Below are 23,375 nucleotides of genomic sequence, written 5' to 3'. Positions count from 1 at the left end.
TTTTTAACGATTTAATAGTATATACAAAGTGGGGAGAGAGAGAGAGAGAGAGAGAGAGAGAGAGATATCATTAAATAAACCATATTCAAATAAAAATATTAAATTATCAAAGTTCTCTTTTTTCCTACACGTTCTCTGTTATGCTACCATATTCTTCGAGTTCGTGAAAGAAATAAAGCAAAGTCTGGCTTATAGCCAGTCCTTTTTTTCTCTTGTGAATATGAAATTCCCCCAAAGTATACATTTTACATAAATTTATATTTTAAAAAGAAAAAACGCTTTTGTCCGTCTTGTCATCAGAAAAAGTCTTTTATGATCCACCACGCCTACTTAGATCTAAAGGTGCAGGCCATTTGTTGGTACCTCGAGTTGTGACAGCTACAGCAGGGGGCAGAACCTTCTCTTACAGAGCCCCACAGTTATGGAACAGCCTCCCAATTAATGTTTGAGACTGTTTATGTCAAGGCTGAAAACTTATCTGTTTAGCCAAGGCTTTTGCTAACAGCTCTTTACTAGGTAAAGGAGCAGATCTGGAGGGTTCTCAGGCATAGAATGTTTGGTGAACTGGGATGTTTGGATGCTGTCGGCCCCCCACTCTAACATGTTCACTCAGGTTTGTTGACGGTGGAGTGGGTGGCCGCCTTGTGTCCCAGAGTGCCATCATGTCCGTATTACCTTCTAGCTCTCCCTTTTAGCTATGCTGTAATAGCTAGTCTTGCTGGAGTCTCTGCCTGCACTCGGCACACGATGTACATTTTCCCTTAACCATTATGTGGAAATGAACATCTAACAATGTCTCTCTCTCTCTCTCTCTCTCTCTCTCTCTCTCTCTCTCTCTTTCTCTGTTGAGCCACACATGCTACTCCTGAGATACCAGTGATCCTGACTCCTCCTGCCCCCTGGACCGATCCATCCTGGTGTTATCATCTTTCATCCCCCTGTCAGCCTCCTGTCAGCATCGCCATCCCCTTTGTTTATGCTCGGAATTTACTTGAAATTGTAATTGCCCGCTGGGTCAGCACCTATTGCACACCTGTCTGGCCAAGAAGGGGTCTCCTCTCTCTGTGGTCCTTCTCAAGATTTCTCCCATTTTCCCATTTCCCTTTTGGGTTTTTGGGAAGTTTTTTCTTGCCTGCCATGAGGATTAAGTCAGGAGGTGAAGTCCTGTTTTGATTGTGATTGTTGTGGCATGTAAAGCCCTTTGAGACTGTAAACAGTGATATTGGGCTCTAAATAAACTTGAAACTTGAAAAGTAAACAAAAACATCAGTTTCTTTCAGCAGAATTACCTGACCAGCCTTCCTTTGTACAAAGTTCTCATAATCAATCCAGAACACTTTGTGTACTTTTGTGAGAGAATCTTTGACAATACACATGCTCATGTCTTACTGCTGGCTTTTTAAAAGCATAACTGCCTATTTCTCTACCTTTGCTGTGGCTGATCTTTTTAAATTTAATTAACTGATGTCACTGAACAGTTATATAATTTAAAACAAGTCTATCTTCTCATTAAGTTTCACATCTCTTGTAAACCATTTAAAAAAGCAGTTAAAAAGCAATATGTGCAGAATTAAACTACTCCTATACTACTTCTTCTAAACTACTTTTTCTGGTTATCTAACTATTAAAAAAAAAAAAAAAAAAAAAAAAAAGAAATTAAAGTCCACAAAATCTGATTTCTTATATACATTTCTTTTCTTTCTTTTTTCTTCAATTTTTTATGATAATCTTCTATTTACACATTATGTACATTACTAAAAAAAAAAAAAGAAATTTCACATATTGTTATTATAACAAACATCCCAAGGTTTCTCCCTATCTCAGTCTGAGTGACCTTTTCTTTGCCACAATTGTCCTGGGCTTGCTCACTATGGGTATGAGGTCCAACACCCCGTAAAGCTGCTTCGCAACAATGTCCGTTGTGAAAAGTGCTATACAAACTGAATTTAACTGAATTTGGTTCAGCAGGCTTTCTTAATTCTGACTTAGGGTACTGGAAAAAATGGTAGACAGGTATGAATGACATCTATATAAATGAAATTGCTTCCTTGTATAACTGTACTTTTGAGTTATGATTAAAAGTCTGAGAATGAAAATAAAACTTAATAATGTGACTAAGCTCATGTGTAATGCTGTATGATGTATTCTTGGTTCCATACACTTGTACCCTCCCGATGACCCACTGGCCTCAATGACAGTGTTTTTCAACTGTACATACGATCACGTAATTCTTAGAAGATATCCTCCTACAGTCAACCATAGTAATTACTATGGTCACATATTCTGGGAAGCACCACCAAGAAAGTCAACACCGATGGGATTTTCCCTGCATGGGATAAAATTTCGATTTGCCACCCCTGATTCAATTACATCACGGCCAGTCGTTCGATGCTCAGCCCTTCTGGTAACAAACACAGCTTTCAAGTTTTCTTTTGAAACCTGTGGTATTTACAGTGGAGCTAGATAATTTCTCATTGTGCCCCTGTGTTTTTTTCTTCTTTTTAGGATCTTGAATTATAGTATATAACAAGAAATTACTCTTCTCACAGAATGTGACAGAGTACTTTAAGTTAAAGCACCAGCTTAAACAAAGATATCCAATCAAAATACGCTGGTAACAGCTATGTGGCCTACCCACAAGTTTTGCAACAAGGGCCAGGGTTTTCACAATTTTACCACGAAGTTAAATTTCGAAATTACCCTTGAAGTCTGAGAGGATACAGTACACGTAGTTGGGAAGTGAACTGTAAGAAGATAAAACTTTTCTCTGAACAGGTCAGAATGTCACAGAAAATCCAGAATGTATGAGAACAATAACATATTGATTTGATCTGTTCTCCCAGCAGACAAGTTTAGGCTGTATTTATGAAAACCGATGCAGGTACAGTGTTCTTGCAAATACTCTCAGGAAATGTATTTATCTATAAACCAAGCAGAGATAAATTGTTCCACAATCACACTACGTGACACATAGACGAGGGTTGTTGTTATTGCTCATCGATGATTATTTTCCGTAATAGCACTATGATGAATCACAGGTCCCATAAAGTCAAAGCACAACGACCATGGCGTAGAAATACAGAATATAGCATGTACGATGATTCATCAAGTCCATTGAATAATTCACTGGATAGTGTGAAAAAAATTATATTATTCTGTATCTGCAACATGCTCACAACTAAAAGTTGCTACACGTGAGATTTTCTGATATTTAATAAAAAAGAATCAAATGAAAACCACCTGTCATGTCCTGCATTCATAGTTCTGACGATGAAGTGTGAATGCATTTTCCAAGACCAACGACCATGCCTTTTTTTTGTATGAATCCTTTAGTAAATTATATTAGTTACTGTAAGATTTATACAAATGTGGTATACTGAATTGAAGTCATATGGTACTACGTACAGGCAACTTGTAGACATATGCCCAAGAAAATATCAGTAAAGAACTGTATAGTTTTGGTCAGAATCACATTATTTTACCACTTCATAAAGAAGCTTAGACAGCTCTTGTTGGATATATATATATACACATATCACTATTGTTTTCCTGATATATAGTTTTCCACGTATGGTTATGGTTCTGAACTAAACAATAATTTCTCCAGATTAATGAATCCTGTTATACAGGTCTTTGCTGATGAAGCTGAAAGCCTATGGAGATAAAAGTCTTTGAGAGCAATGAGTGAATGCATGGGCCCATATTAGATTCTGAGGCCACATAACCAACCAATAAAGAAAATGTAAGTTGTCATTATTATTATTATTGTTGGTGTTGTTGTTATAATTGTTTTATTTTCTAACTGAACCTTTATTCAGCCAGACTAGCCCCACTGAGATTTAAATCTCTTTGCGAGGAGAGACCTGGCCAAGAAGGGGAGCAATAGCTCTAGACACATTATGAAACTAATATAAAGACAACAGTCGGATGAAAAAGGTTAATACAACAATAAGTCCACTCCTCGGTGAATTTTGTAATATCTGCGCAGGCCTTGAAGTCACTCTAATTTATTTGCCACGTCTGCTAAATAGGCAAACATCAATACTCGTGTGAAAATCGCAGCAGGAAAAACCACACACTTATAACGAACATGAGTGTAACACCAAACCAGTAACGTCTATTTGGTTCAGAGTATTACCGTACATAAGCAATGTTTTTCTTCTTAGAGCTTAGGGTTCAGTAAAATGTTTGTCACCGTGTAGGCATGTTGTGCCTGATAGCCTGTAAATGAGGAACCTGGCCACTCCGTACTATTGCGCATTTTAGAAATGTCTTAATACGATTCCGAGATAAGATTCCCCGATAATCTAATATCTTTCACAATTGCAGCTCGTCATCTTTTTCAACAATCTGTCTGCTGAACGTCTGCAACAGATGTTGTGTATGCTCGACAATAATGAGGTAACTAATTCTGATAAAAAGAGAAATAACTCTTTTTGAGCAAAAATAATTATGTCCAAATTAAGGATATATGAGTATGAGCGTATAATTAACACAGTATTGCGTGTGTGTGTGAATGTGTGTGCGTGTGGTTGGCATATGTGGCTGCCGAGAGATTGGACAGACATAGGGAAGGGGCATGCGGGGTGGCGGAAACTCTGTTGTGTGCTGATAAAGACAGCGCTAGGTGTTCGCGCTAACTGCTGTGGTTTGTGCCATGAGACGGGGGTGGGGGGAGGTGGTGGTGTTGTTTCAGGGAGCTGCCCATACTATCGCTTTGTCTTCTCATCCTCTCCGGCCCACAACATTGCACAATGCCGCGCATATACAATGTCTAGTCGAACACGCACAAAGCCGACACAGGCAGGCTTTTTGCTGTGCAACCCTATACAACTCAAAATAAATTACGTTCATTTGTGAAAGAAAGTGTGCATTTGTATACTAGGGTACATACTGGGTAAAGGTGGCTGGAACAAGGCGAAGAGAGACACAGTTCAGATGAGAGTGTCAGTTTTTTTTTCTGTCTAGTTATTGCAGTATCTACTACATATTCTATGCTGGAAGAAGATGGTTAGCATTTTAGCAATTCACAAACACACATTTTCAAAATCCTGTTTCCCGTTCTTTCCATCAAAAGCTAGATAATTTCCCCAACATGACCACAGACCAAGCAAACAAATATGCTCATTATAATTAGCACGGAGGGTTATTTCCACATATTTGTAAGCAACCCGCTCATGCTCTTTATGGTTTCGTGTGGCATCAGTGTAAATGCTCCAGCGCTCCTTATGATTGTTGATTTGAGCAGTAAGGAATGAAGAGGGAATGTGTTGAGAGATGACTGCATCAGTGAAAGATCATGATGTGTGGAATACCTTCTCAAAAATGATAAAGAGACAGAGGGAATGGATTTTTTTTTTTTTTTTTACCCCCAAAACTTAAGGATCGGTTTAGAAGGAGTGGGGGTGGATGGGATAGTGGGAAGGCGGCTTGCACAGCCTGTTGTGGTTGGCATCAGGAGATGTACAGTAAGTAAGAATGGAAGACATTAGACCACAGTGGAGCAGGGATGCATGCTAAGCTCAAAACCAAGGACCAAGATAGGGAAGTGACAAAAAGACATGGAGGCTGGGGTGGGATGGGGGACGGGGGAGGCTGGGAGTAATGAAGATGAACAAATGGAAAAAAGAGAGGAAAAAGAGACAGAAAAAGGACACACAAGCTGGGATAGGAAACCACGTAAAAGACCCATTGACCTAAACTATGTGCAGAGAAAGTAAGACAGAGTGCTTGTTTAGCTTGGAAGTAGCCAAATCCCAAACCATTGTGGTCTCTGTAATAACAGGCTGTTTTTATGTGTGTGTGTGTTTGTAGGTGGGTAAGTACGGTGGGTGGGGGCTTAGAATCAAGGCCTTGGGAAGTCCCTTCTCCTGATTCCTGGCAGACACCCACTTCTTGGACTATGTCAGCCACCTACGTTCCTCATTATGGCTTATTAACACAAAAACATATTCATGTATCACTTGCCATGACCACATACTACTATGATTCAACATTGACCTCCGGTCTCATGCAAACTTTGCACTCTAGGTCATTTTGCTCTGACACATTTTAAACTTAATAACAAATAATTTTTCTCTTACTTGGTCAGCTATAGATATGCGTCCCATGTCACTGAGAAGAAAGTATTAGTCACACACATGAATATGTGAACTGTACTCTTGCTTCTCTAATATATCCCCCGTGATAACTCACTCAATTAATAATTCTTTATTCTGTCTAACTCTCTCTGTGCTTTACAGTTGTACACCTCAGAGGTTCTTGCTGATATGAAATAGCTGTCTCTCTGTAGGGCCCCTTGTAATTTCAGCACTAATCAATGGGTGATTTTATCATTTGTCAAGTAAAGTAAAGCACTTTGAAAAAGTGACCTTGCTACCATTGATAAGGGTCCTTACTTGCATTTAAACAATCATATTGGCTGTCTTTGTTTGGCTGTGGTGTAACTCTGGAGGAGGGATTCAGATGGTCACTCACTATGTAAGACCCCCCCACCCCCGCTCCCTCCGTGGATGCTCTGCCAGATATAGGAACAATGTAGCCTTTCTTACCTGTTGGAGGTGTACATTCCATCCCTACTAAACTAAGTCAGAAACCAGCCCCCATTCTACCTCCTCCTCCTGTTTTCTTCATCACAGCAATGCCAGGTTTAACTCCAAGAGCTCCAGATCACACTCTGTGGTCCCTAAGCACCTCCTCTCCAGAGTTTCCTTATTATGGATTAAATTTCTACCGTAACATAGTATTTTATTGTAACACAATATTGTATTTATCTAGAAAGAAAAGTGAATTATTGAGCGTAAGTTGTCATTTTCATTTCTTTTCACTTTTTAAAAGTGTTTGATTGAATGTAACTTTATTTGGATTGATTTATTTATTTTTTTAGCTATCACTATCCTGTGCTTTTATGATTAACTGGCCACTGACTTTGACACACATCTTCTATCAGCTATTACAAATGCTGACTGTATTTCCCAGAGTGGACATTTTTAGACAGGGATGGGGTATTTGTGGATGGCTGTGGAGATGTTCTTATGATGTCGCCTCTTGTGGTCTCCTTTTGAGGAAAACAAGGATGTTATTTAGGATGTTAGGGTGCAAGTGCTACACCGAGGACACAAGAGGGCAAGACGTGTGGGTCATTACAGGAAAGCTGCTTACATCGCCTGTAGACCCATCCCATTTATGCAAGTGACAGCCAGGGCAGAGGAATTGTGAAAGAGAGAGAGAGAGAGAGAGAGAGAGAGAGAGAACGAACACATGCACTCTAAGAACTGGCTGAGAACTGCTGAGAGCAAAAACATTGAACTGTGCACTTTCCCAGTTCTACTTTAAAGTTAATGTCTTCTCTCTGCATACAGGATTATGTGACGTTTGAAGACTCTGTCTAAGGCCGGCTGTTCAAAGAAATGCTACTCAGGTATGTCACTTTGTGTTTTCTGTCTTTACATTGTTCTTGATTTTTTTTTTTTTTTTTGTATTGCAAATCAGCAACACTTGATGGGTTCACCATTATATTTGGACAATTTCTGTATATTTTCTTTCTTAATTTGACAGCACTCTCTAAAAAGAAATAACACATGATTTTTCATAAGATGAAATGTTTGGTAGCACAACACCATCTCAGAATAGAACAGTGTTCTCCGTGTACAGTGAAGTAATAAGTAATAAATAAGTTAGCTGATGCTAAACAAATACTTACTTTCACTTATGAATGAGTGGTTTAGAATTTTTTACTCTCTCTTCAACACCGACCGGCACCAGTTGACTTTTGCTATTGTCACTAGTACTATCAGATTTTCCATGGATGATGTAGGCACAGGACAGAGCGTTAGGCTTTCATGCTTTGTAAATAGCTGGTTACAATGTCAATGGGCTAGCGTCTATGGGCAAAAATCAGAGGATTACCAATACCACACCTAATGTTGTAAGAAGAGTGGCTAATGGTGCGGCTGTAACCTCTGAGACTTAAGGGCAGCATTTTGTGGAAATGCGCCACATGCCCCGTGGTATCGCTAGCATACCAGTTTCAGTTTTACAGTTTGCCCCCTAGGTAAACTACTACATTTGCATTATGTTGTCAAAACAGACCATTCATCATACAGTAAGCAGAATGGCATAAATGTTTATTAAAAAAAAAACCCCAAAAAAACCCAAAACGACTGGTGACTTCTGGCTGAAAACTTTATGCTGACAGTTTCAACATGTAAGATCAATGGGTTTTAGAGGGGACCATCTGTTTGTACTTGATCATGTTAAATTTTTGAACCAAAAACACGAAGACCTGTAGTTTAAATCTAATGGCACTATGATGCAAATATTAACAAACATAAAGACATTATGAAATGTGATCAAAATGAGGAGAAACACTATTTGCAGAGATAAACCAGCACAATTACTGAGTTGAACTAAGGGATGGAGAACAGAAACATTGTTTGAAGTAAAAGCCTGGTTTGCATGGCAAACAAATCTGACAGAGATGATGCTTACATCACATAAAGCTCAGATGACCAAAAAGTATACAACCATAATTTACATGGGAAAGCTTTCCTTCATAGCTCTCCCGAAAAGGCTGCATGTATACACTGAGAGGTTAGTACAAGTAACTGATTTCACTGTCACATCAACCTTGTCCTCCTAAAACATTTACACAGATAGAAATGAGTAACTAAGCATCAAATGTACTCATTCCAAATTATGTCATGTCAGTAAAGAGAAAAATGTTTAAGTGTCCAACAAAACTTTTTACACTCAGGTTTTTACACTCAGTGTATGTGCTGTAGGCATGGACAAATTGAGGCTAGGGCTAGGCCCCAGGCTTCGTTTACAGAAGAACATGGTTGTTCTCTGCAGATTGTCTTATCAGGGAATGGCATAGCCACTCCACAGACCAGCTGATAGGCCCAATCCAGCCCAACGGAACTCTGCAGTTATAATGACACACCATGACATTATGAGCATGCGGAGAAACACTTTGAACAACAAAAACGGAATCTCCCTTTTATACAGACTCTATAACGTCAGTCACATAGTTCCAGGAGATGCTTGTGTCTGTTTGTTTGAGGTTGATGGCTCAAAGACTTTAAGATTGCTTTTAATCATTTAAACACAGTAGGTATTTTTTTATTAGATTATCACATGATGAAAAATCCCTTGATTTTTTTTTTTATTTCTGTTACAAATCAAACACGGAATTAACAGCGAGAAGTTCATATAAAATGTGATGTGATGCAGGGCATCTAATTACGTTATCCTTCTATTGGCATTTTCCAGAAAAGTTCCCTGCAACCAGAGACTTTCCTGAATGTGTTCGGCAGCCAACTGTGTGCTTCCCTTGAGGAAAAATTGCGAGGTGAGTCTCCACAATGGAAGACACAATATTTCACAACTGCAGGTGACACTGGTCACTAGTGGTACCTAAAGTGTGTTAATTTATCTTGTCTTAAATATGTTAATCCACTTTTGTTTGTCCGCAGGGACTGGTGAACCCTGGAAGACTTCATGGGGGAGTGCCAATGTCAGCAAATGCCACTGGATTCAGGCCGCTCCGTCCACCTCAGGATTCAGAGATGGATTTGGCCTGGCAAGAACTAATGGCCATTACAGAACTGCAGGTAAGTTAGCTCAGATCAGATTTGTTTACGGCACAGAAACTACATCTTTACATGTATAAGACAGTTCATTTGATGTCCATATTAGCCTTATCATAAATAAAATTTCATGATCCTCACTGGTGTCTCGCACAAAAAAAAAACTTCAAGCCTTATAACATTTAGGCAGTGCTGAATTCCCTCCACACACACACACACATTCTACTAAGATCTTTAACAATGGACCAATTGAGTGATGGAGGAATAAAGAGAGACAGAAAGGGGGTGAGAGCTGTACATTGCAAGCAGCCTTCTGCACAGGACAATGACCATCTGTTTCTACATGAAACCTGATCAGACCTAAGTGAGACCTGCATGAGCTATGGGTGGCACACACACACACACACAGGTGGGCTGGTCCTGTGGTCCACTGCCAGTCGATGGCTTATGAATAGGGACGCTACTTCTCTCCTCTGCCTGTTTGCCATTGCTTTGGTGGTATAAGGACCCAGCCACTTTTTATTCACACACTCCACACCTCAAGTTTGTGTTGGCCTTTAAAAACTGTTTTACTCACAAATAGCACAATGTGCTGTTTACAAGAGGTTGCTGTGCAGGTTGAATGTCAGCATTTTTAAGGTGGTCTTTGCACTTATGTTGGGAAACTGATATTATTTATTTATTCATTTTCTTTTTCTGCTATATAGGAGCTTGAGGTGCCCAATGAGAATCCCTTTGAAACCATCCCATACCTTTCCATGGAGCCCATTGTCTCTCTCGGGAATTTTGGAGCAAATCAACCTCAAACAGAATGTCTTCCGCATGCTTGTAATGCACATCCTCCATCCGCCACTTACGAAGGGTCTTACCCTGAGGCACTGCCCCCCTGCCAGAGGCTGAACACCAACACTGAAATGCACTACGGACACTCAGGAGCCCCGCTGGCCTCTAGGTTGCACCCCAACGGACAACCCCTTCAGCCACCCCTCATGAGCCTGCTGGAGCACATCAACTTCGGTCCAGGGTTTGGGAAAAACGGTATAATTCAACCTGACGTAGCTGGCCTAACCAACAAGCAGCAACCAACCACAGATGACATCGAGTCAGACTCTGGTCTGTCGTTGGGCTCAAGTCCACCACTAGCGTCGCCAGAAAACGTTTTAAACAGTGCTGGTACTTTTTTACAAACAGAGACTGGGCAGGGTTACCACACAGCAAATATGGAAAGTATAGGGGAGCAAGGCAGAATGAAAGGGCATTTCCTTTACTCTACAGAATACCAGCCTCCCTACAACACGTATCCCACGTCCACCTCTTACTTCTCTATAGCCTCAAACATGCTTCCCATGCATCAGCAGGCCCCATCACAACAGCCAGGGCCACTGTTGAAACAGCATCAGGGTTTGCCTCCAATGCCACACGACCTTCATCTGAACGGCTCAGGCATGGGCGGCAGTCGCGGAGGGGCATACCAATTGCCTTACGTGAAGCAGAAAGTAGGCGGCGCCCCACCCCCCCTCAGCAGGGACGAACGAAGAGCGCTCGCCCTGAAAATTCCTTTCCCGCTTGACAAAATCGTTAACCTTCCTGTGGACGACTTCAACGAGCTCCTGACCCAGCACACGCTAACTGATTCCCAGCTCGCCCTGATACGGGATATCCGCAGACGAGGGAAAAATAAAGTAGCAGCGCAGAACTGTCGCAAACGTAAGCTGGAGAACATTGTGCATCTAGAGGGTGAACTGGGGCAACTGAGGGCCCAACGGGAGCATCTAGTGAGGGAGAGACTAGAGTTCCAGCGAAACCTTGCAATTATTAAGTGCCGTCTGTCAGATCTCTACACCAAAGTATTCTCACAACTACGGGATGAGGAAGGCCAGCCTTACTCTTTGGACGATTACTCACTACAGCAAACAAGCGACGGCAATATATATCTGGTACCACGGAACGCATCATTGGAAGAGAAGTGACGCTGGTTGTGTTTTTGGATCATTATCAGGCGTAGTTAAGTATTTGTTGGGAATTTTCTCTGCCCCAGAATTCAGTGAATGTGTGAGTGAACATTTGTGTTTTAGATCTGGCAACTCTTTAAAAGCTGTTAGAGGTGAAGCAACAAAATGTATTCTGGTCAGTACAACCACCCTATTTGATTCTCGGTCTGTCTACTTGTACAGTATCTAAAGACACTATTAGTGACGTAAGAAACCAGCTCAGTTTGGGTAACTAAGTCCTGTTTCAAATGTTAAATCACACACTCCTGACCAAAACTGGTTTCTGAATAACTGCATTAAAAACCAAGATGGCCAGAAAGGCTAATGTACCTTATCAGCACACTATACTTTTGCTTGTGAGTAAACACCTTTGCTTAAGGCATGGAGAAGAAAGGAAGCCAGCTGTTGGTGATTATGCACTCAATTAAACGCTCATGCAACTGTTAAACTTTTACATTGTACAACCTCAAAATCATGCATTAAATGTGGGTTTCCACTGACAACTGCTTAATAACCAGTAATTTTTCAATGGACCAAAAAAAAGTCAAGGGTTTTATGTAAAACATTTTATTGACATCCTTAAGAGTATAAAAATACACAAATATAATTAAAATACAGATCTCCAATGCTTTATAGCCTGTAGAAAAGGCTAAAATACAATTTTCCAATGCTTAAGCAGATGGAAAAGACTCCTGGGGGGGTGGGGGAACAAACAAAAAAAATAATAAGACACAGGCATAATGAAATCACAGATCTAATCCAGAGCAACACATATCCAGATCACACTCACACATACCTGTAACTTTTCTGTAAAAAAAAACCCCAGAGGTACAACAGCACCGTTGGAAAGATGCATCTTCAACCACATTCCTGAAAAGCAAGATTTGAATAGATTAGCATTTAGCAAAGTACCAATCTCAGTACATACCCCATGATTGCTATCCATATTCGCATGCACATATTTAATATAAAATGGGCTAGATGGACACATCCCCAGATAGCGTTCAGTGTTTAACAAAATCTACTTGCTTTACCATACACTACACATTACACTTTCCTGCACATTCAGTGGACTAGATCAAATTAAAAACATTACAACTAGTATGAGCAAAAAGACCCATTCCACAGAATCCAACGGTAGTTGAAAAATCTGTTCTTACCTACTGGTGGCAATTTTTTGCCATTTGGCAGCTTCTGTCTGCTAGTCTGTGAATGATGACCTGTACTCACTGTCCCCTGTTTCTTCTCCTGGCGATGATCTTGCTACTTCTCTCCCTCAGCTGGCTTCCGTGGCTAGTCTTAACGTTCGTATGTAAAGCTAGCCTCAGCCAAACTAACCCTTCCAAACCAAAATATGCACTTCCGAGCTCTAGCTGAACCAAAAACAGCAGGAATTTGCGATTGGATCTGTTGTATATCCATATACCCACATGAACTGACCACCTCTGAAACATCCTCAGAATTATACTTTCAAACCAGGACACTGAGGATCTTCAGAAACCTGCTGTTCAGGCAGTAAGGAGTCACTTTGTGCGTGCATGTTCTCATGTAACTCTCATTGCACACCATGTTGTCTTGACCAAGGGCATCCAAATATAAACTGATGGGCACCAAGGCCCTGTGAGCCCAAACCCTCAGCATCATTCGAGGTCAGGCCAACCAGTCACTCATTTCCTTCAAATTACCATGATCTGATCCGAAAATCGCCCTCCACCCAAAGTGACCCAAAAGAATAACAGGTGCTTAAAAAACTGAAAGGTGTTTTATTTCAACTTGATTGGTTGCAGTTACACAAAAATAAAAACCATACTGACGTGACATAAAACCTAATTGGAATGCTTTTCCCATAACACAGAAATATAAAATAAGCCAGTATGATGAGACAAAACGTATGAAGTCCCAAACATGATTCTTTTTTTTCTTTTTCCTAATGTACATCTCTTCTGGTGGCAGCTGTAACCTGCCACAACTGTTTGGGTGAGCAGATCTAGGGAGTAAACCTGCAGCTGCCCTGTCCTCTCTCTCTCGCTCTCCTGTCCTCTCTCTCGCTCTCCTGTCTCCTCTCTTTAAGAACTGAGTCCTGTTGAACAATATGGAACAACATGGTTAAGCTGCACACTGACTTCCAGGCTTCTATATACACACACATCCACAGCAAGCACAGACTATGTCAGGAACACAAATACTTGACTGTGGATTCAGGCAAGCTTTTTTTTGTTCAGATGTTTGTATTAACCTAATATACAACTGCATCTCAACTACATACATAAGCTACTACAAAAAGAGAAAACCTCAACGGCGAGCCTTACTAACCTTTGGACGTTTAGAACCGCCTGCCTCCACTGCCATAGCCACCACCTGAGCCACCTCCGTAGCCACCTGTGTTGAAGGCAGGGAGAAGGAGACTTAACTTCTGCTCTGTCAGTCATTTGTGGGGAGCTTGCTCTGAGGTACTCAACAGCTGGCAAAACTCACCACCATATGGGCCACTGTTCCTGCCTCCACTACCACCAAAGTTGTTTCCCTTCATAGGGCCGTAGTTGGAAGGCTGGCTGTTGTAGTTTCCAAAGTCATTGTAGTTGTTGCTGCCGCCACCGCCGCCGCCGCCGCCGCCACCACCTCCAAAGTTGCCTGTACACAAACAGTTGTTTACTCACAAATAGCAGAATCCAGCTCTCGGGTTCAGGTCAGTGCAGCATTCCCTGGCCACATTCATTTAAGAACATACCACCGCCATAGTTTCCATTGCCATGGTTGTAGTTGTCGTAGCCGTTGCCTCCATATCCGCCACCCTGGTTGCCATAACCTTGGCCTCCTCCGTATCCACGGTTACCTCCGTAACCAGGGCCTCCACCGCCATATCCACCTGTTAATTTACACCAGCTCAGTCAGATTAAAAAAAACAAAACCCACACACACACACGAGCTTTTAAAAAAAAAAAGAAAAAAAAAAAAGCATACCATCTCCATAACCGTTGCCATAGCCGTCACCACCACCACCACCCCCACCGCCGCCGCCATATCCACCGCCTCCTCTTCCACCTGAACACAGAAAGAGAGGGAAAAACAGTTAACTACAATCATCAAGTTCAAGTGACAACCTCTGAAGGCCAGTGTGGACCAATACTGTACCGCGGCCGCCGAAGTATCCATCTCGTCCACCGAAGTCATTTACATACCCCCCACCCCTGCCAAAGCTGCCACCTCCCCGTCCTACAAAAACAAACTCACAATAAGCACCCATCTTTAATGGCACTGTTATCAGTCAATAAGTAAATAAGGGGGGGCCATTTACTTACCCCTCATGCTCATCCCAGCACTCTGCATCTCCTGCCTGGACAGGGCCTTCCTGACTTCACAGTTGTGGCCATTTACTGTGTGGTACTTCTGAACTACAAAAAGAAAGACACTCAACCATTAGCCGCGATTAAACCCCTATTTTCTCTAACCATACATACAAAACAAACAAACATTTAGAGCTAACTAACATGGCATGTACTTACTAACAATCCTGTCGACTGCGTCGTGATCATCAAATGTGATGAAAGCGAAACCTCTTTTGTTGCCAGTCTTGTGATCAACCATGATATCAATTGCTTCAATCTTTCCAAACGGTTCAAAATAGTCACGAAGATGAGATTCATCTGTGTCCTCCTTGATGCCTCCGACAAAGATCTTTTTCACTGTCAAGTGAGCACCAGGTCTGTTGGAATCCTGAGAAAGTCCAAAAGAACTTAGTAAAATAATTTTACAACTGGAGCCTACAGTTTCAAAATTTGTCTATAAAGCATGTACACAAGTTCATCAGTTGAGCAACTACCACAATTGTTACAATTCTCACACTACAGACAAACAGCTACTCTAATGACAAATGGAAGAAAGTCAACTGAAACAAGTAAAATCATAAACAAATTTAAAAACAAAAAAACCACAGACCTGGGGAAAAAATCTTACACATCAGTGCTACCCTTCACTTATGTTTTAGAACAAAAGAGTTCAGGTGTGGTTCTCACCTCTCTGGACACTGCCCGCTTGGGCTCCACAAGCCTTCCATCCACTTTATGTGGACGTGCAGACATAGCTGCATCCACTTCACTCATACACGAGTAAGTGACAAAGCCAAATCCTCGGGACCGTTTTGAGTTCGGATCCTTCATGACCTACGACAATATTGGGCACTGGTAAGTGGCTAGTTAGCATAAGCTCGTGGGTAAACAAAGAAACGGATCACAGTCGCTGTGCACGTTACGCAGTACACTTACCACGCAATCTGTTAAGGTTCCCCATTGTTCAAAATGCGCCCGCAGACTGTCATCCGTCGTCTCGAAACTCAGTCCTCCGATGAAGAGCTTTCGGAGCTGCTCCGGCTCACGTGGCTGGCTCTGGAATACAGAGTGGATTTGTTGGCTAGCATTCGGCTATTTGTCCACACATTAAAGAAAATAGGCAAATAGTCTTATGTCGAGTTTAATTCCACGGTATGTATAACAAACTGACATCTAATGAAATGTCATTTAGAAAAAGAAGAGCGTGATAAGGGCAAAGTTTCAAACGTCGATTAACTGCTATAGCGCTGCTTGGCACAAGCTAACCCATTGCTAGCTCATTGTATGAGGGAGAGGCTTCCGCCATGTTGATGCCGGAGCAGGGACTGCAGCACGACCAAAATTCGTCAAATTGATTATAGTTAAGTTGTTAAAAATGCACGACGACCTACACTTTTCAATAGCAGTGTATCGGTTTAGAGATGCTACAGAAGCGTATGGAAAAAGATTAGTAGGTTAGTCACCGGTCAATTTTACACCATGCGGCCTACAAAATGGCGGAAACCAAACCTTTCACATGAATAAGGAAAGCGAGCGGTACGTTCATCACTGATGTTATTGCAAAGAAATCAAATCAGCATGCATTTGTGCTTATCATAAAACAGGTTTCAAATCCCAACTCACCTCCTTTGACATATTCTGTGCATAGACAATCTATCCACACAACGGAGAAAGGGCAAATCCACCACAGGGGCAATGGCGCAAGGCAACAGAAGCATAAATACCCTATACGTCCATTGACCCGCCCAATGAAAGTGACAATTGGTTAGTAATTCCCGCTATGATCACATGGTCATCTTATTTAGAACAAGATTGGTCAGTGTTCAAGTCAATAGATGCTGTAACCAATCAATAAACAAAATTTTTGAAGCCTCTAGAGTGGAAAAATGCATTACCGGTTTTACGTAGTATTATTTTTGTTTTTTGACAAATTTGTATGTTGAAGCTGAAAATGTATCAATGTTATTGCACTCCATATTACCAGACTCCAACATACACTGGAATTTAATTAAACTATTGCTGAATAAACAGCATAGATTAAGCTGTTTTTAATTAAATGCATTAATACGAGCATGCTCAGTATTCACTATTATGCAATAAAATATTACATAAATGAGACGCGAATACAATGATGTTATGGGCCTTTGTGTATGATGTGTTCATTCACTCATAGTGCTGCACTGTGTGAAAATATGAACACGCATACGTCTGCTTGCGTATTGTCCTATTATGTATTTTGGCGCGCTCAACCCTGCACACAGAGGCTGCTGGTTGGCTGAGTTAGACAAGTTGGCCTTTCACCGCCTATCTTCAGTCCACCTGGTTACATTCACGGTGTAGAGATATACAGTGCTTGCGGGTATCAGAACAACTATCAGAATACAGACTCAGGGGTGAGTTTTAAATTCCTCAGATTTATCGCAGGTATCTTTGGTTTAAAGTTCCACTTTCAGTTCATTATACCCAAAAATCAGAGACCGGTCGCGTACGGCAGCTACCTCAAATCATGAACAGTTGCGACAGTTAGCTGGCTAGCTTACTAGCTTATTTTTTATTTCCAAGGGGTGGGTTCAAAGACCTATTTAGTGAGTGACAGAATACTAGACAAATGAGTATCTCTGTTCATATTGCATTGCTCTGAGGTTGGAGAATATTGACTAATTGGAAGCTGTTTCTCTAATGCCATGAGTGTAACGTTTGTCGTTCAGTTTTGCTAACGAAGGTACACAACAACACTAATATCTTTAAGTGGTTTAATAATAAAGACGCGGAGCAGCCACTTCGCTAGTCAGCTGTTTTACTTGTCCCCACAATATATATCTATACATGCGACATTCCATTTTTTTTCTGCCAGGTAAAGCCAAGCGTGGTCTCTTTGGGTTAGATGGCTAATATTAGCTACCTGCCTCCTAGCGTGTGCAGCCGCACATCCAGGTTGTTCAACGGTGCTGTTGTCATAACATGTTTGTTCACTCAGCAAGGTGGATGATAAATACACTCCGTGTCATGAGCTAATTGATCAGTTGTTAGGCATTTTCTGTGACGTTGCTTAAAGCCGTTCACATATTTTAGTGGCAAACGGACTAACGAGCCCTTAACCTCCTTGCTAGCTTCACGGAATACTTCAGCAGCTATTCTATGATTTAGCCAACACTGGGTGTATGAATTGTGATTACATAGTAGTTGCCTAGTGAGAGGTAAAGCTCGAGTGTTCATGGTAAAAAGTTGTTGATAGACATTGTTTTCAAAATGCATATCCGCTCCACTTTCTAATGTTGTACCAAAGATTTAATACGAAATTCTTTGATTACTTTGGCACTTGGCAACGTGTGGCTTGACAGGAGATACGAAATGTAAAAATGGATGGACGCTCCGTCCTCCATTGTACTGCACCGGTGATCCTTTGCTTAGACTGCGTGTTGTTTGCGTGGTAATTTTAAATAGTGCACCGCCGGCGCCTCGTCAGTCTACTGTATGTGGAGCGAAGGGGCAGATATAAAACGTAAATTTCCGTTTTCCATTTTGTTCAAGTCAGATACCGGTCAGGGTTTCAAGCTGTCTGTGGTGACGGCAAAGAAATTCATACAATGAGAGCATTTGAAATTTAAGATAGAAGACTAAATTGATCTTTCTGTGGTGTATAAAGGTTAATTCACACTGGGTGTTTGTTTCTTTTAAAGGGGCAAATTCTGAGGTCTGAATTGCCAGCCATCTTCACATTCAGTGTTTGATTGTCTCACAATACAGCAGACCAAATGTAAGTACAAAAGAAACAGGATCAGTGTTTAAGTTTTGTACATTGAAATGGCCTGTTAGAATATGGACAACTCAATTATTTTTCTGTTTTTGTCACAGTGGAAGCACAATTTCCCTCCCTGTAAAGGGGAGCATCGCACGCTGATATTTTCCACCTAAGGCTTCTTAAGCCATGGGAAAGAAGAGCCAGTCTCGTGCAGATGAAGAGGCCTCCTCTTCCGACGAAGAAGAATACGTGGTGGAGAAAGTTTTAGACAGGAGAGTCGTCAAAGGTCGTGTAGAGTACTTCCTCAAGTGGAAAGGGTTTTCAGAGTAAGTCCAGCTTCTGCTCCATCCTCTTAACCCCACAGAGGTGAATAAGCATGGATGTTTTAAATTAGACTTAAATAAACTAAGTCTGCAGAGTTGTATGGTCTCCCACTGACATCTAAAAATGCTTGCTCCAATATGGCCATTCAGTGACAACACTGTATGTGTACTTACTCATTCTGTCCAGTAAGCACAACACCTGGGAGCCAGAGAAGAACCTGGACTGCCCCGAGCTCATTGCAGAGTTCATGAAGACCTATAAAAAGTCCAGCAGCAGCAGCGGCGGCAGCAGCACCCCAAGCAGTGGGGCTAAACCCTCCAGCACAAGCTCTTCTGGGGCACGCCCTAAAGACAGCACCAACAAGAAGAGACACTCTGAAGAGGAGGAGGAGGAGGGAGGCAGCAAGTCCAAGAGGAAAAAAGAGGTAAATAAGTTTGTCAGTTGACTTTTTCCTCACCAGATGCAAATGCCTCTAGCTCTGGCAGTTGCTGATTTCATTAGTGTAGCATACTTTAGTTCTGGGGGTCTTAAACAACTAGGAAAGGTAAAACCTGACCCCCCACCCCCCACCGTGAAAAATGTAACTGATTGTAAGAGAGTGTACTTTGAGAAGACAGAATAGTAGTAACCTGTTAGCCTGATTGTAGCACTGTCTAAGCAGATGTTTATTTGTCACAGGATGGTATCCTTATTGCAAGAGGCTTTGAGCGGGGACTGGAGCCAGAGAAGATCATTGGAGCCACAGATTCCTGTGGAGACCTCATGTTTTTAATGAAATGGTAGGTGCTCACTGATTGGCCAGCAGATAACAAGACAGCATGACTTTTTTTTTTTTTTGAAGGTGTGTCTTAACATGACAATGGGACTTGTGAAAGTTTGATTAGCTAAAGGCCTCAGTCCTTCAGTTCTCATTCACTCAGCCTGTTCAGCCCCAGTTCTGCTGCCTCTGGGTTACTCATTTATTAGCATGCTTGCTCCACGAAGACAATTTTATTTATTTATTTTTTGAAAATGATGAAACAAATTCTGTACTGGTATGAGTCAGCACCTCTGTGTAATTTGGATAAAGAATCAAGAGATGTTGGTCTCAGGAGAAGGTTGTTAAGGTGTTTTGTTTTTAACATGCATAGCTGAAGTAATCGAACATTATATTTCAGAATTAGACTTGTGAGGAATTTATTCGGTAAGTAACCCCCTGTACCTGTTGGACTTGTGCTCTCTCCTTGCAGGAAGGATTCTGACGAGGCAGATCTGGTGCTGGCGAAAGAGGCCAATCACAAATGTCCGCAGATCGTCATTGCTTTCTACGAGGAGCGGCTCACCTGGCACGAAGACGGAGACAAGAAAGAGAAGACCGCTGAAGCCATGTGAAGGGCAGAAGGGACAGGTTGAGACACCAGAACCTCACCCTGGCCTCCTTTGCCCTAAAGGAGATAAGACACAAGTGCACACCCATGTCCTGCCCTTTGTTACGGAAAAAAAAACATTTTAAGAGACCACTGACCATCCTGTATAACGGCGGGCACCACAAACCTCTCATGGTGGCCCCCCTTCCATTTCCTCATGCATGGACAACTCTCTTTCTCTCTCTCTCTCTCTCTCTCTCTCTCTCTCTCTCTCTCTGTCTCTCTGTCACTCTGAGCACTTTCAGAGGAACTGAACGGTTGTGCTGAACTATATAGAGTGACTGATGTTTTGGAGAAGGATGGGTGGATGGACGAGTGGTTGAAATGTGATCAGTGTTTCTTCTCCTCTTCTGGTTTTATTTTGTCATGTTTTACATCATTGTGACACTTGTGATTTTTCCCTGTTGTTATTCAGAGTATGTTAGTATGAGTGTGATGGCAAAGCTGATATCTTTACAGAACTTTTTGTCATTTTGTACCAAGCAACATCATTGTGTGAATGGAATCCACTGAGGGGTAGCACTGTAGTGACAAAGTCTCTGGAAAGTTACACAACTTTTAGTGTTTTCTTATTTTTTTAAGGAATACCAAGCTACTGTAGTACTCTTCTTCTCTTATCCACTTCTCTTCATGGGCAGTTGACCATTTTTGACATGTGGATATCTTGTAACCCTGATCTCTGTTTTTCTGTGCAGAAAGGTTTTTTTTTAAAGCTTGGATTCTAAAACAGCTTGCTTACTGGATTCCAAAATGTCAACTAAAGCACATACTACTGAAGTAATGTGTCAGAAAAATCAGTCAGATAAAACAGAGGTTCATAGAGTTGTCCACCCCCTGCCAAGTAGGTTAGTCTTGTTAAATGAATTTCTTTTTAAACAAAGCTCTTTTTTGGCTCATCTCAGGGCAGTAAATCTGTATAGAATACTAAACAGATTCCTTTGCCATCTGTTTGAGTAGTTACAACAGCTAGACCCTGAACCTCAGTGGACCTGTTCATAATTTTTTTTATTACTACTATTATTATTATTATTATTATTATCATCATTTCCAAAAAAGACAAGCTAGAACATACAGGTGACACCTTTCACCATCTTCACTGTAACAATAGCATCGTTCTTATGGTACTTACCGTAGTTTGGTGTAAGAGGAATCATTGTTTGGATGAAGGCTTTTAGGCCTCATTTAGGAGACTCGTGGTCATGCTGGATTATGTGTAACTCAAATCGGATCTTGATGTGTGTTCTGGTCCCATTGCTCCATCTTGTGGCTAAAGCATCAAGCCTGGCTGTTGGTTCAGTCTTTTGAATCCTGGGGACCCCAAATGCCAGCTGATGTCTGAGGTTATTAGCACTACCCTTCTCTTTATGTCCAACTGTCTCCCCCATGTTCATTTCATCTGACTGAACTAGAGCCGTTAAGGGCTCATTAACGGTGTTCTTTTAGCCAAACAGTGTATTCAATGGTGAGAGTGTCTACATCGAGGAAACCATTACAACAGCGGAGTTGTATTAGCCTTTTGATTAGGTAATTATTAAAAGTGATGGATGAACAGCTCTCTCAAGCAGTTTTTAACATGGTCACTGATTTGAGAAAACCTGCTGAATGTTAACCAGTGTAACTTTACCTTCCAGCCCCTGGTAATAGTGGCAATAGTGGCGAGATGGGCTTGAGAGCCTTAACGCAGGTTGTGTTATACGTACCTGTGTGACACGTGATTCACTTTTTTCTTTTCTTTTTTACATTTCGAGACGTAGGAATTGTAATGACCAGTACTGCTGGGGATGGCCTTTGTAGCTATTCAGAGGTTGATCTATACTCCTGTCTCCAATAACGACAGGTTGGAACAGGGTTGTAAAATTGTTTTTCATTGCAAAGTTTGTGACTTGACTATTGATGTTCCCCGTCATATGTATTTTTTTTTGTTGTTGTTGTTCAGTCCTCTGCTGTAAACACACTCTCCCATTTTCTCATAATTGTTGTTTTTATTCAGTCTGAGTGTTCTCAATTGTGCAGGCATTTGATGTGTTTTGCCGCGTAAATGCTCTGCACTGTTGATTTTTGTATGTCTTGTATGAAAATTGTAGTAAAATTAGTTTTCAGCATTCTGAGATTGGTTCATTTGTCTGTCGTGTTGGATTCATTCACGCTTGCTGGTGTAACACAATGTTTGGTTTAAAATCCAGTAACACAGCACTAGTCCAAAGCCAATGGAAATGTCTGCTCTGTTTAATTCAAAAGAACTATACAGGAAAAACATCTGAGATAATTTTTCACTAAATACAAGTTCTTTTTTCCTGGACCACAGTTAAGACGTTGAACTCAACAAAAGGCGGCTGGAATACATCCGAGGTCGCTCACAGAGTTGCAGTGTGTTCCAGTGACGTGTCCAAGGTGATCGTGATTTTGATTAGAAATGTACAGTTCCAGCTGACGTGAACAGGTGTCACAGTTGTCCAGCAGGTGGCAGCAGTTCACTGTGGGGCTAGGTCTCTATAGCGGATGCGTGTTGTGAACATAATGCCTGGCTGATATCTGTGAGGTTTAATTATTGAGATCAGCGTGACAACAATCCACCTCATGTCGCTACCTTATGGAAAATAAATTAATCATGAATTAGATCTGGATGTCACACCACCAATACTCAACTGTGCATTAGAGAATATCTCAGCAGATGGAGGATGGTGATAAAGTCTGAATTTATTTCAGTCTTACTTTTAAGGAGTGAAAATGCAGAATGTATAACCCACCATGACCATAAAACAGGACAACACATTAGAAATTTTACAAAAAGAGGAAACACTCAGATTGAACAGTTTTAATTTCATGTTTGATCGCTCTAACTTCTGGTGGTTGGGGGAATAGTTGAGTTCTTCAACTGGTTTGTACTTGACTTGATGTTCATGCCACCAGGGTGGGGTTGAGAGGGTGCCAAACTCTTTACTGGGGGGGGGGGGTTCAGGGGGACAGTCCTGAGACATAGAGGTTCTAAAACTGCA

At 41.4% G+C, this 23,375-nt stretch overlaps 2 protein-coding genes across 2 annotated transcripts; one reads left to right on the top strand and one right to left on the bottom strand.

Moving 5' to 3' along the window:
* The first annotated feature begins 7,260 nt into the window (after positions 1-7,260).
* nfe2 (nuclear factor, erythroid 2) lies at positions 7,261-21,354 on the top strand. Its single transcript, XM_030770262.1, has 8 exons — positions 7,261-7,420; positions 9,274-9,352; positions 9,477-9,614; positions 10,298-11,327; positions 18,864-18,975; positions 19,160-19,378; positions 19,672-19,752; positions 20,203-21,354. The coding sequence occupies exons 2-8, from the start codon at positions 9,305-9,307 to the stop codon at positions 20,342-20,344; spliced, it is 1,770 nt and encodes a 589-aa protein (XP_030626122.1). The 5' UTR covers positions 7,261-7,420; positions 9,274-9,304; the 3' UTR covers positions 20,345-21,354.
* On the bottom strand, positions 13,325-16,622 carry hnrnpa1b (heterogeneous nuclear ribonucleoprotein A1b). The gene is made up of 11 exons (XM_030770263.1): positions 16,531-16,622; positions 15,844-15,963; positions 15,595-15,741; positions 15,085-15,295; positions 14,881-14,973; positions 14,714-14,794; positions 14,543-14,623; positions 14,310-14,447; positions 14,057-14,212; positions 13,895-13,960; positions 13,325-13,661 (listed from the first exon to the last, which is right to left on the bottom strand). Exons 1-10 carry the CDS (start codon positions 16,540-16,542, stop codon positions 13,905-13,907), a joined length of 1,095 nt encoding a protein of 364 aa, XP_030626123.1. The 5' UTR covers positions 16,543-16,622; the 3' UTR covers positions 13,325-13,661; positions 13,895-13,904.
* Positions 21,355-23,375: the final 2,021 nt, after the last annotated feature.

Source organism: Chanos chanos, chromosome 3, assembly GCF_902362185.1.
Source record: "Chanos chanos chromosome 3, fChaCha1.1, whole genome shotgun sequence".
NCBI lineage: Eukaryota > Metazoa > Chordata > Actinopteri > Gonorynchiformes > Chanidae > Chanos > Chanos chanos.
This window is presented reverse-complemented; position numbering and strand designations above follow the sequence as displayed.

Bases quoted from the DNA above. Each gene is read 5' to 3' on its own strand.
- nfe2 (XM_030770262.1), top strand. From the start codon at position 9,305: ATGTGTTCGGCAGCCAACTGTGTGCTTCCCTTGAGGAAAAATTGCGAG. The intron at 9,353-9,476 runs GTGAGTCTCCAC...GTTTGTCCGCAG, and splicing joins CCTTGAGGAAAAATTGCGAG to GGACTGGTGAACCCTGGAAG. The intron at 11,328-18,863 runs GTGAACTGGGGC...AGTCTCGTGCAG, and splicing joins GAACATTGTGCATCTAGAGG to ATGAAGAGGCCTCCTCTTCC.
- hnrnpa1b (XM_030770263.1), bottom strand. The intron at 14,974-15,084 runs GTAAGTACATGC...TTCTTTTTGTAG, and splicing joins CGCAGTCGACAGGATTGTTA to TTCAGAAGTACCACACAGTA. The intron at 14,448-14,542 runs GTATGCTTTTTT...GTAAATTAACAG, and splicing joins TGGCAACGGTTATGGAGATG to GTGGATATGGCGGTGGAGGC.